At 37.7% G+C, this 14,399-nt stretch overlaps 1 protein-coding gene across 1 annotated transcript in view; it reads right to left on the reverse strand.

Annotated features, from left to right (window-relative positions):
• Positions 1-1,118: 1,118 nt before the first annotated feature.
• Positions 1,119-14,399, reverse strand: part of OVCH1 (ovochymase 1) — a 51,814-nt gene continuing 38,533 nt past the window's right edge. Inside the window, 10 exon segments of the mRNA XM_059187511.1 lie at positions 1,119-1,198; positions 1,734-1,793; positions 1,796-1,851; positions 2,768-2,784; positions 2,786-2,904; positions 4,132-4,208; positions 6,878-6,935; positions 8,830-9,063; positions 12,304-12,396; positions 12,723-12,879. Coding sequence (XP_059043494.1) covers positions 1,119-1,198; positions 1,734-1,793; positions 1,796-1,851; positions 2,768-2,784; positions 2,786-2,904; positions 4,132-4,208; positions 6,878-6,935; positions 8,830-9,063; positions 12,304-12,396; positions 12,723-12,879 — 951 coding nt within the window.

A 14,399-nucleotide genomic window follows, 5' to 3' on the forward strand; every position in this document is an offset into this window, starting at 1 on the left:
ATATAGCTAATGTACTTTTTCCTTTTTTCTTTATTTCTTTGTTCTTCCAAACTTTGTGTACTGGTGCCCTACTGATGAAATGGCACTAGGGAAACAACAGTCTAATCTTTTTTGCTAAGCAACACAATTTTTTTAAAAGATTTTATTTATTTATTTGACAGAGAAAGATCACAAGTAGGCAGTGAGGCAGGCAGAAAGAGAGAAGGAAGCAGGCTCCCCGCCGAGCAGAGAGCCCGATGCGGGACTCGATCCCAGGACCTGGAAATCATGACCTGAGCTGAAGGCAGAGGCTTTAACCCACTGAGCCATCCAGGTGCCTCTAAGCAACACAATTTTAAGAATAGGAATGAAAACATATATTTCTAATGAAACATGGCAGAAGCTTGCTTTCTTTTATATTACCATGCATTCTCATTTAATTCTCAGCACAATCTCATTGGCAGTACAAGTAACAGACATCCTGTAAGTCAAGAAAGGAAGAAGTGTAGATAATTTCCAAGGATACTGGGGGTATATTCTGCATTCTCTCCATAAGAAGCTGTGGCCTCATTGATAGTAAATGGGCTTAGGAACCAGGAACTACCAGCATTTATTAACATTTCCTTAAGTAGAAACATGGAGATTTTTAGTACATCTACTTTGGGGGTGGTAATTTAAGTCCAAAGAATAAAAGCACAGTGGTTTAGCAATTGGCTGTTTGATCAACTCTGGCAGGATCCTAGCTGCCAGAGGGAGGAGGGACATTGGCGTCTGGGTCTTTCTTAGGGAGTCAAAGGTCAACATAATGTAACATACCCTCTCTGTCTGAGCAGCCACCTGGTTTCATCAGGCATAGGTGTCCTTGACTAAGTATGGTAGTGATAGTAAATTACATAAAAAGCTAAGATAGTTCTTATTACTCTCGTTGCAATTCAGGAAACAGTGTCTGAGAAAGCTTTGGGAACATTCCCCAATTATTTAACTACTGTGTGGTAGAACTGAGATCTGGATCCAGGGCCATCAGTTTTCCATCCAGACAGCTGTTATCATACCACATCAGGTAAGGGTGGTCAGCCAGCTCAGGCCCCGTTTCATTCCCTTTGTCCTCAGTCATCTCCCAGTTGAGAGATTTAAATCTGCTATGGGATTCTTGGAAAGGTGTTTGTTTTCTTGATGGTGTACTCCTTCTCTGTACCTTTTTCCTTTTTCCTAGCATGAACTAAAACCACCATTATGGAACCATTAGGGAAAAGCCAAGAGAACTGCCATAAACTTAGTCTTGATATAATTGAACTACTGAGTTAGTGGCACATCTGGAAAACTCTGGATTTTTCTTTCTTTCATAAAAATCAGTTTAACTCAGTTTAATGAGGTTTCTAGCTACTATCTAATTAGTCCATTTAATGCCTCTTTGCTGGATATCATTTTGCCTGATTAATATTAGAGTCTCAATTATTTTTGTGCTACACTTGTCTAAAACTGCTTTATCCATCCTTTATTTTTAGTGTTTCTGGGCAAGTTTAATCTAGGTATGACCCAAGTAAGCAGCATAGTTGGGTTTTATTTTTAACTCAATCTGAAAGAGTGTTAGCTTAATCTCAATTACAAATCTAAAAAATAGTAAGGCTATTTCAGTATCACACAATTTATCTCATCTATAAATCACAATGAATGCAAAACAATCTGGGATTATTTCATTAAAAAACCAAGAGCATAGTTCTTCATGGGATATTGGTTACCTATAAATTTTTTACCCAATCCTTCATAAATCCACATGTGACCGTGACAGGCCAAGGGTGTCAGCTTCATCGGAAGTTGATAATATCAAGGCAAACAACATGATGTAAAGGGGCTAATAACTTCCAGTGGCAACTATGGCACAGATAAAAGAAAGTCAGGAATGATTTCCAAATAGCACATATTGTTATTGACTTTGTTCAGAGTTCTATGCATTGCTGTTATTAATGCCATCTGCTCTTTGTGTTCCAGTGAAAGAAGGATTTTTTATTTTAAATTGTAACCATTAAAAATATTTCTAATAGTTTGTTAAGAGTTTTAATTAAGTTCACCTGTCATGGTGAATGGTTGGTCAATCACGCATAGTTCTCTAAATTCTGATTGGCAATTTGTCTGAATTTGCCTCAAACTCCCCCAATCACATAAATTAACTCAGGATTGGGATGTTACACAAATCTTCACTTTTCACTTCACACTTTGGACTTATTCTATTGTTTAATTCAAGGAAAGTTCTCTATTTTGGCAATTTAAGGACCATTCACTGAGTATCTAGTATGTGCCATAAGACTCTACATACATTATTTTTTTTTTTTGAAGATTTTTTAAAAATTTATTTGACAGAGAGAGATCGCAAGTAGGCAGAGAGGCAGGCAGAGAGAGGGGGAAGCAGGCTTCCTGCTGAGCAGAGAGCCCAATTCGGGACTCCATCTCAGGACCCTGAGATCCTGACCTGAGCCAAAGGCAGGGGCTTAATCCACTGAGCCACCCAGGCGCCCCTGCATACATTATTTCTAACTCCAAAACTGTTTGATAGAGGTCTGACTTTCTACTTTACCTAGCAAATGATCTCTTTTGTGGAGAAAGTACACAATTTATCAATAGGGACAATCTTACATTCAGTTTTTTGATTCTGAAGGCCTCAAACCAGGGATTACCTCAAAGTCTATTCTTCAAGGAGAGTAGGTAGAAAATAATGCCTTAAGCAAGGTTTGCTGCTTGTCAAGGGATCATTCACAAACTCCTTTCATTATAATAGATATTCCTCCCTCACCTCACAGTGGTTCTGTGGAGAATACCCTGGGATCTGTATGATTCCTCCTGGTTTAGTCAGAATAACATCCTCCCAAGTGGCTGTATGTTCTTGCTTTGAACTCTGGAGAAGTTTGGTAGCTTTACTGCCCTTTGGACCTAAAAATAAAGAAAAAAAAGCAATGAAAATAAAATTAATTTTTGAGAGGCTTATTATATGCCTTATCAGATAGAGAAGTCACTTTTCCTCCCTGTTTTAGAACAAAACCTTAACAGAAGTGGTTATTTTCACTGAAAAGCCTCTATCTGAATCATTCAAAGATATAGAGAACAGTACTTCTCACAGAACTGTCTTTGGCACAACCTCAAGTCAATGGAAGATAATGTGGAAAAACTATAGATAATGCCAGTTCTTTGCACAATTTAATCTAAAAGCAACATTCTTAATATAGCTTTTTAGGAAAACATGTGATACGCACTCTTCTCTTTATTACTCACTAAACTTTTTCCCCCAAATATATCTCTGCATGGCTTTTTGGTGCCAAGGAAAGAAATTAGCTTTTAGTTACCTATACTTATCAAAAGTCAAAAGCTTTATTAAGGGATGCCTGGATGGCCCAGTCTGTTAAGTCTGCCTTTGGCTCAGGTCATGATCCCAGGGTCCTGGGATCAAGTCCCGCTTGGGCTCCTTGCTCAGCAGGGAGCCTGCTTCACCCTCTGCCTGCCACTCCTCCTGCTGTGTGCGCTGACAAATAAATCAAATCTTTTTTAAAAAGCCGTATTAATTACTTGTCCTAAAATGTAATCTGATAAATCCGAATTGCATAGCATTTATATTTACGATGCTAGCATCTAATATTTGTGTAGTTTTATCTTAAAAACTTGTTCTAACCTTTTATTATAATATCACTATAAAGAAAATCCTGATACAGAGATAAAAAATGATCCACAGCTAGTCAACCAGTTTACAGGTAGAACCCTTACATTCTGATCCACAGCAAAGGCCATCCATGGCATAAAACCACATCACAATAGAAAATGTCTTGCAATCAATGTGTCAGAGCCACATCCAGAAATCACAATTCTGGATTATTTACAAGTCAATCAAGTTATCCACTTTCTCTTATCCAGTTTTTCTTTTGAATCTAACCAATCTCAGATTCCTTAAATATACTTTCCTTTCAAACATAAACTTCTCACAAAAACACCATTTCTTTTTTTTTAATAAGATTTTATTTATTTATTTATTTGACACTGAGATCACAGGTAGGAAGAGAGGCAGGAAGAGAGAGAGGAGGAAGCAGGCTCCCTAATAATGTATATGCTTTGAAATAACTCTAAAAAGAAAAACACTGATTTTTAACTTTATAAAATGACAAAGCAAACCTTTGACTCTAAAAACAATGTAACTTATGCCCAAAGCACCTTGCACAAATGAACAAAATACCACTGTCACTAGGGGTCTGGAGCCCATGAAAATCATTGGGTAAGCACTCTTCCACATAATTCACCTGGGTTTAAAAAAATGAAATCTAGTAAAACACAAGAACTAAAAATATTTTTAGCAGTTTCTCTACTTTAGGTAGAACCATTATTTTTATTTTTAGTGAAATATATTTGACACATAACATTGTATAAATTTAGAATGCACACCATGTTCATTTGATACATTTATATACTATAATAGGACTGCCATTCTAGTGATAGTTAGCTTCTACCACCTCTCATAATTACCATTTCTTTTTTGTAGTAAAAATAATTAAGATCTAGTCCCTTAGTAAGTTTGAGGATTATAATATAAATGTTGACTATATTCAATATAGTGTGCACTCAATCTCCAGGACTTGTCTACTAGTTACAAGTTTGTACCTATGAGGGAGGAATTTATTTCACTCTGCAAAATGAGGGAAACAGGGCTCCAGAACTCAAGTAGCTCACCCAAAGTTAGATAGGGTGGGGACTCAGGATCTAAATCCAGGCCTATGAATGCAGTCCTCATCACAGGCAACTATGCCATATTGCTCCCTTGAAGGACAGCAGGAAGTAAATTACTTCATCTTTAAAATGATGCTGATATGTCATTTTTCTTCTAGTAAAGTAACCTACTTATTAAAAATATCTCACCATGAAAAATCCATGATGGAAAAACTTCTACCTGAAAATTTATTCTTTATCTATAGTCAATCTTTCTTTTCTTTTCTTTCTTTCTTTCTTTTTTTTTTTTTTAATTGCTTTAGGTTGAGGACCTGAGTCAGGGCTGAAAGGGAAAATTGTAACCATCTAAAACAATTCAGAGGGCTGATTAAGAAGGTGTGAAAAGCCCCTGTGAGCATCTTAGGATCAAACTTCTCTATTAGTAATGAGTCAGTATCACCCTACGTTTATTTAAATATCACCTGCTCAGAAAGACATTTGCTGGTTATACTACATATGACCGTAGGGCACCCTACGTCCCAGCATCTTCTCTTTCTTCCCATTTTATTCCCCCCCAGCTCATCTACCTAATGTATTGCATATTTTATTTTCTTATTATGCATCCACTTTCCACTGGAATATAAGCTTGATAAGGGCAGGGATTTCTTTTGTCCATTTTGTTCACTCCTGAATCCCTACAACCAAGAAGAGTGGGTCTCTAGCCCCTAGTTGGAGCAAGAGAAGGAATAGATTATATCTGAGAAGAAGAAAAGAACAAATGTATTAGATTGCATAATACATTAGGGTAAATGCTGTTGAAATAGTATTTGAAAAATGATGAAATACTTATTCACAGCAAGTGCAGATCAATGCAGCTGTTGGATGAGTGAGTTGCTGGCTCCCACAGGGAAAAAGATAGCATTTTATGGTATAGAGGAATGCTATCTGGCTTGAATAAGGGACAATACCTCCATTATAGTCTTGCAGTTCTGTTAGCTATCATCTGAAGAGAAAGAACCATTCTATAAGGTTCAAGCTAACAATTTCAGATCAAAGAAATGCTAGGTTGGAAAATTATAGGATTCCCCCAAGTTAATTTACAACAAAGCCACAACAGGTTATAAAGATAAAGGTAAGTTTTCCCAGAAAATGTTTCTTTTTACATGGGAATCTAGTATATAATACAATGCTACAAGATGGAAAGAAAATAGTTTTCTCTTAGAGATAAAGATATAGCATCACTTTAGCATATGAGAAAAAACATTTCAGCAGGATTAAAGAAGTTTGTGATTAATTTTTTTTCTGAACTCAGAATGAACAATTAATACTTAAAAAGCAATGAGATAAATCAAAGTAAAGGTATTTATAGATACGTTTAAATAAATTTTTAAATGTTTACATCAACATAAAATAAAAATTAAAGGGCCACCTGGGTGGCTCAGTCAGTTAAACATTTGACTCTTGGTTTCAGCTCAGGTCATGATGTCAGGATCAGGAAATCAAGCTGTGAAATCAACTCCCACGCTCAGTGGGGAGTCTCCTTTCTCTCTTCCTTTTCCTTCCCCTCTACCTTTCCTTCACTCGTGCATGTGTGCCCATTCTCTAATAAATTAACAAAATCTTAAGAAAAATGAACGGCCAATAGAACCTTATCAATAAATACTTGCAACTTATGACAAAGGAAAAATATACGTATAATAGCTTTTGTAAACCAATAAAAATTTTCAAAAATGTATGGTAATGGCAAGAAATTTAAAAAAACAGCCAACCAACATATGAAAAAAAAATTCACTAATGATTAAAATAAAAGTAAAAGTGCTTATCAAATTGATATATTCAGTTATACTCATAGTGCAAGAGGCTCCCTATTATTGCCAATGGCAGTGAAAACTGACATATCTTTTCTGAAGAGTTATTTATCAGTATACACTCCTGGAAAAAATTGTGCTGTGTCTCTAGGGATGATTGTAATGTGGGAAGACACAATAAGGTAACAAATTATCAAGATCCCTGCTTCCATGAATCTTTTATTTTAGCCAGGTAAATAAAGAAGTTGATTTCAAAAACTGATCAAGGCTATAAGTGAAAAAATCAGAATATAATGAAAAGAACTTTGGGAGGGAATGAATGGCACTACTTTAGACTGAGAAGTCCTCTTTGAGAAGGTGACCTATGGTTCACTGATTCACTCATTCAGTGCCTTCTAGGTCTCACATACTGTTCCACACACTGGAGAGTGTTCGGACGAGGAGATGAAAGTTTTAGCCCTCTGAAAGCTCACATTCAACAGAGAAAACACAAACCACAAATATGAAAAAAAAATCATAATGTTGGAAGACAGTAAGTGCCAAAGAAAAGGGGGAGGCACAAAGTATCCAGGCAAGAGGTGATGTAATTGATAGCAATTAAGTTAGGTCTCTTAAGAAGGTAACATTCTAGTCAAGCCTTGAGGGAGATGAGGGACAGGTGGAGAAGGAGCTCTCTGCAGAACTAGGAGAAGGAGCAGGACAAGGGCCCTGAGGTGAGAATGCAAGCACCTGATCCTGTGAATCAGGGAGGGAGACAAAAGGTTGTGCTAGGGATCTGGGATTTTTCTCCAGCTACAAGACCTGGAGCTGTTTTATTCAAGGCAGATGGGGAAGGCCATCTGATCACAGGAGAAAAATGTACAAAGTGGATAGGCCACTTAAGAGCTTTGTTCCATAGTCTAAGGGAGACAGTATTTTTTCTTAAAGATTTCATTTATTTATTTAAGAGAGAGAGAGAGTGAGAGAGCACAAGCAGGTGGAGGGACAGAGGGAGAAGGAGACACTTCGCTGAGCAGGGAGCCTGATGCAGGACCTGATCCCGGGACCCTGGGATCATGACCTGAGCCGAAGGCAGACCCTTAACTGATTAAGCCCACCCAGGTGCCCCTAAATGAGACAGTATTTATAAAGATTCTTTAAATAAATGTCTGTACCTTCTAACTCAATGATTTAATCTCAGGATTTATTCCAAGAGCACAATCTCCCCCTCAGAGCATCTTCCTGGCTCCATACACCCCCCGAATCCAGCACACGCATCCCAGTAGTAGACATACACTTATTTTCTTCCCAGGTGTCCCCATCAAGTAAATTATCTCCAAAATCTTTCCACCCCCCTCTTGACTAAAAGCTGTACCCCACTTACACAAACAAGAAGTAGCAACTTCGTTTTGTCAAACAAAACAGGTTTGCCTGTGCAGGAGATGAAATGACAGCTGCCATGCTATTAGCAAATATTTTTAATTCTGCCATTGTAAAAACCTTTAATATATTTTGCTTTACTTTAAAATCCAACACTCCCCCCTTTCTGATTTTTAACTGTTCTAAATCCTCTATCGAATACCTTTCTGGAATCCTGGCCTGGTTCTTGTATGCTTGAGGAACTTGAGCTCTCTTGTCTTTTTTCTACTTGAATACACGTACACACACACTCTAGTGTACCTGTTTTGTAAATTCAAGTCTTGAAAATATTAAGTCTACTTACAAGAAAGAAAGAAGGGTGTCTGTGTGGCTCAGTGGGTTAAGCCACTGCCTTTGGCTTGGGGTCCTAGGATGATCTCAGGGTCCTGGGATCAAGCCCCCCATTGGGTTCTCTGCTTGGCAGGGAGCCTCCTTCCCCCCTCTCTCTCTGCCTGCCTCTCTGCCTACTTGTGATCTCTCTCTCTCTCTGTCAAATAAATAAATAAATAAATCTTAAAAAAAAAGAAAGAAAGAAAAATAGGGGTACCTGGGTGACTCAGTGGTTTAAAGCCTCTGTCTTTGGCTCAGGTCACGATCCCAGGGTCCTGGGATTGAGCCCCAAATCAAGCTCTCTGCTCAGTGGGGAGCCTGCTTCCTCCTCCCTCTCTCTGCCTGCCTCTTTGCCTACTTGTGATCTCTGTCTGTCAAATAAATGAATAAAATCTTTAAAAAAACATAAAATAAAAATAAAAAAGAGAAAAATAAAAGAAAGAAAAGGAAGAAAGGAAAGGAAAGAAAAAAGGATGGAAGGAAAGAAAAGAAAAAAGAAAAGAAAAGGCATGCCTATTACATGAATTAACACTTTGGTGGTAGTGGTACCCAAGTCAAGTTCTCTTGTGATTTTAAGCTGCCTATACAGAAAAGCCTCCCAGCTCCAAGTTGAAATGCCAGCAAGGATTATTACCAGACACCCTTCTGTCATTGTGGTTTTCTTCATAAACAGTCATAACTAAATCTGGACACACAGGAGACCAAGGCAGTGACAGGTACTGAACCGTCAATTTTGCCATACTGCTAGGGGACACCCTGAGCACCCAAGAACATTTCAGTTCTCCTCTATAATCCACTGGATATCCTGGAGTTGAAAAAAAAAAAAAAAAGCCTCTGGGCTCTTCTAGTTCCACCTCAGAGTAACAACCTACAGTTCAGAGCACACAGACACCAGGGACCAACACGAACAAAGCAGAGTGAGGTTCTATCATGAACTTGAAAAATTTAGGCTTGCAAGAAGAGAATCAAAACTTCATTACTGTTACATGGCCTTGAGTAAAAATGATCATCCCATTTAACACGTCCTATTTTCTTGAAATGAGGTTGTAGGAGTAGAATTTAAATTATCATTATTTAAAAATTTTTTTTCACTGAATCTTTTAAATGCCTTAGAAGTAGCACAGTGAGTATGCACTCCTTCCGTCCTGCATATTTTCATTTCCTTCCTTCTTTGAGATGCAACTGAAGGTCTGTTCCGAAAAGCTTCACTAATTTCACTGAGCATTTATCTTACTGGGACAAATGATTACATTCATGGAATTCGTGACTGAGATCACAAAAAGGAGGACGTGCTGCATACATTTGAAGGTCTCTCATTTCTTCCACTTGCTGTTAAGTCCAAGGGCACCTTTAAACCTGCAGGCTCCCTGCAGAGCTTCCGGGGCTGGGGCTCTCTGGCCCATGGAGCCTGCCATCTGCTACTCCTTCAGCTCACAGCCTCGACTCCTCTTCCTCCCCCTCTGTGTATTCCCTCGCCAAAAATCCGCTGAGCAATTACAAATTGAAATAGTCTATATTCAAATGAACACATTTTAATATCTGGGTATGAATTAACACATGCATTATTATAGATGCCTTATCACAGAGAAATTAACGACCTCAGGTGACACATAAATAAATATTCTTTCATGAAGAGTAGAAATGGAGAGTGGTACAAGGTGAAGAAGGGAAATGAAATTTATAAGACTTCAGGACTCTATTCAATCACCTAGTCCTGTTCTTTCATTTAGATGGCTACCATAACTAACTTAGATATTTATAGACCTACTTTGATTTAATAGTAACCTAACAGATTTCCCAGTATCCAATCTTCCCCTATCCCATGCCCTCCAATCTGGGATAGGGTATGAAACAAGAGAATTAAGTTCTTTCCTTGCTCCAAGCAACTGAAATTGTGACTTTGATTCCAACATGTCCTTTCAGTCATCTTTTTCCTGTCCACATGAATCTCTAAGACAAATCCGCCTGGAAAAGGAACCAAATCATGTGAAGTCATGAATTCCCAACTAGCCACTTCTATTTATAAATGGGCTAACAATCCTCTTGTGTAAAAAGCCAGGGGTAAGAGTGAATGGTTGTTAAATATAGGATAGTCCCAACATCTTCTCTCATAGAATATCCACAGAATTAAAACAAAACAGTACCCTTTCTTATGTGAAACTTGCAAATTTCTCTGGCATGCACATGTATTTCTGAACACAGACAGATGAAAAATATCGCTACATTTTAATGTTCATTTGCCCGAATGGGACAGTTGAATAAATGTATTGGTTGGTCACTACTGGATGTCACTTGTTGGTTGTCATTCATCATACCATCTTTATTTTAAGAGCCTGATATGCATTCACTTTCTTATGCACTAATTAAAATTATTCATTTAACTCAAGCCATCAAAATCATTAGGTTTTAGGATCTTGGAACCTAAGTCTGCTCTCCATCTCAACCCCAATTCCAGATTCACTTTCAATCTAAATAGGACCCTTTGATTCTTGTGTCGTCAAACCATGCCACCCACAAATGGTCCCCATATTACCCCTTCTTATTCCTAGAAGATTTTAGCAGTCATTTTCTCCAACACTATTTCTGCCACAAATCTTGCTATAGACGATAAGCTTACCATAGCAGCTTCTTAATTTCTCAACTTCCTTCCGATGATCTTGTTCTCCAGCCGACCTCAGCCACCCACCCCAGTGGTGAGCCCCTCAGGACCCTGTCCCCAGCAATAACACCAAGCCTTCCATAGCTCTGTTTCAAGCACTGCTGTCTCCATTCACAATCTTCTACCTTCTCAGCTCCCTCCTATGCTCCTTCCACCTTTTGAGGCTTGATATTCATCTATTTAGCCACATTTTCTTTGTCCCTAACTCATCTCTCACCCTCCTTCACTGTTTTCCTAGCTTAAATTCCAATAACACATCATTTTCATCCCTTCTTCCTACATGCTTTCAATACCCTTATACTCTTGCATACTTGGGAAACCCATTCTGATGAATCTACCCTCCATCTGTTCCTCTATGTGCTACCCCTCAGTGTCTCCAGAAGAAAACATACAACTGAGCTAAATTAAGCTAACTCCCTCTTAATTCGTGTTCATTAATCTCAGAGGCTTTTATGTTGCCCAGTAATCCTACTACATTTTCCTAGTCCATGCACTTTGTCACTTTTTTAGAGAACTATTTTATACTTCCTCTTTTTTCCCTTAAAACCCTTAAATCCTCTTCTACAACCCTGTTCCATCCACTAAATGTACAGAAGCAATTTAAAAATTGCCAGAAGTTCCCACCCCCACATGTACCCATACCCCAGCATAAGTATTCTGCCTCCCATCCAGCAACTATGGATGAACTGCACTTTGCTCCTTTCTGAGACTAATCCCTCCTGCCAAGCACAAGATCGAATCCCCTTTCTCCTACTGAATGTCATCACTCTAGAAATTCCCCCATTTCTTATTTCCTCTTCTATCCCCCGCCCCCACCTCCTTCCTGGTTGTCTACTGGCCTTGACTGTACGTGGGATGGATGGGGACAGAGATAGGTGAGAAGGAAGAGACGGTGACCACCTGGAAACCAAGAATGATGGCATCATAGAACTTTCATCTCCCTACAGGACAATTACGGACTTCTAACTCTCCAGCTGCAGTTTGATTGTAACTAAAAATAAAAATTCTATTAGCAAACAAGCACTGACAACTGTGGGGGATTACGAGTGACTAACACTGATGCTGACTGTGGTTCTCTCTCATATCCAGAGTCCTCAGCCAGTGAGATACCTGAAAATCTAAGGACCTTTGTTTATGTAAGAAAAAATACACCAGAGGTCAGAATAATTCTATGCACTCCTTCAGAACTCAAGCACTTGCTCATAACCACAATACATATATTTTTAACCTGCAACAGCTGTATCTCTGGGGGTAGAAAAGAAACCAAAAGGTCACAGTAACAACACTTCTTTTTTTTTTTTTTTTTTTTTTTTAATTCAGTTTAAACTACCAACCAGAATGAAAACACAGGGCTTATCCCATTCTAAGAAAATTACTGAACCAGGGCATACCATGCTTTTTGCCAAATTCTTCCTGCTGCCTTACGTAGATAACATGAACATCTATTACCTGGTCCAGATGCATCGTCTGTTGAAGTAGGTGGTGGCAACTGTCGTCTTGGTAATGTTTTGCTTTCCTTACTTATCTGAAGTGAAACAGGACCTGTACCTGGAGAGAGCATGTTAAAAATAAATAAAGATGAAAGCCTCGAAACAAAATGTAGTCTATACCAAAACAGCTTTTGTTAAAAGAAAATGCAAATCTAGGATTATAGCAGCCTCAGGAAAAGTCAGTTTTACTCTCACTCTGCCCAAGGGAGAACGTATTCTTATGGAATTTTAATGTGCATTTTTAATGTTTTAGAAACTAAAATAAGTGAAATACTACTTAATTTTTTTCCCCATAATGCTGATTTCTACCATACTCACGTCTTACAAGCCTACTCTAAAGAAGAGGAACTGTTTTCATAATATCTGAAAAATATTCACCTTTGATTTTGGATTAGATCCAGTCCAAGAGGACACTCACCCTGGCAAATACACCTGGCTTCCCTGGCTGGGCACAGCCAGCCCCCCAGCTGGCAATGCCATATAGGACGAAGAGACCGTTTTCATGTCTACATACTAATGGGCCTCCAGAGTCTCCATGAAACACCAAGAAAATGTGTTCTAAAAATTTGCTTTAATCAGAGCTCCTGCTTTCAATTTTGGAAGAGGAATAATCAATAATTTATTCATAACACATTTAATTTAAAAATACTAATACTTTGTAAAAAGAATACTAATACTTTGTCAATTTGTATACCTTAGAGTACTTAAATAAATAAAATCACAAAGAAATTACAACTGATATCACAGAAATACAAAGAATCATGAGACTATGAATAACTATACACCAAAAAATTAGATAACCTGGAAGAAATAGATAAATTTCTAGAAACAAACAAACTGTCAAGACCAAGTCATGAGGAAACAGAAAATCAGAATAGACCAATTTGAGCAAGGAGACTGAATCACTAATCAAAAACATTTCAGTGAAGAAAAGCTCAGGATCAGATGGCTTCACTGGTGAATTCTACTGAACATTTAAAGAAGAATTAACGACATTCCTCAAACTGTTCCCAAAAATTGAAGAAGAGGGAACACTCTAAAACTAAGGTCAGAACTACCCTGACACCAAGGCAAGATAAGGACACCATAAGAAGGAAACAAACAAACAAACAAAAAAAAACAGAGGCCAACATCCCTGATGAACATAGGTGCAAAAATCCTCAACAAAATACTACCAAAATACTAGCAAATACTAGCAAAATTCAACAACACATTAAAAGAATCATACACAATGATCAGAGGGGATTTATTCCAGTGATAAAAGGATAGTTCAACATACCCAAATCAATGAATATGATATACCACATTAACGGAATGAAAATTTAAAAATCTTATCATCTGAATAGTATAAAAAATGTATTTGACAAAATGCAGCATCCCTTCAAGAAAAAACTCTCAACAAACTGCATATAAACGGAACGTATCTCAAGATAATAAAAGTCATACATAGCAAACCCATAATTAACATCATACTCAATAGTGAAAAGTTGAAAGCTTTTCCTGTAGGATCAGAAACAAACCCAGGGTGCCTACTTTCATCATTCCTATTCAATATAGCACTGGAAGTTTTAGACAGGACAACCAGGCAAAAAAAAAAAAAGAAATAAAGGGAAGGAAGGAAGGAGTAAGTCAGGAAGGAAGAAGCAAAGCTGTCTTTATTTGCAGGTGATATGGCCTTAGAAAATCCTAAAGATTCCATCAAAAAACTGTTAGAACTATAAACAACAACAACAAAAACCTGTTAGAACTAAATGATGAGTAATGTTTCAAGGTACAAAGCAAGCATACAAAAAGCCCTTGTGTCTCTATACACTAACAACAAAATGCAGAAAAGATAAACAGGGGATTAAGGAGGACACTTGTGATGGGCACCAGGTGTTGTATGTAAGTGTTGAATCACTAAGTTTTACATCTGATACTAATATCACACTGTTACGTTAACTGGAATTTAGATTAAAACTTGAAAAAAAAGGAAATAAAAAAATAATGAAAACAATCTTATATACAAAAGCTTCAAAAAATAAAGTACTTAGGAATAAAGTTACCCAAAAAGGT

This window comes from Mustela lutreola, chromosome 8 (genome assembly GCF_030435805.1).
Source record: "Mustela lutreola isolate mMusLut2 chromosome 8, mMusLut2.pri, whole genome shotgun sequence".
NCBI classification, from domain to species: domain Eukaryota; kingdom Metazoa; phylum Chordata; class Mammalia; order Carnivora; family Mustelidae; genus Mustela; species Mustela lutreola.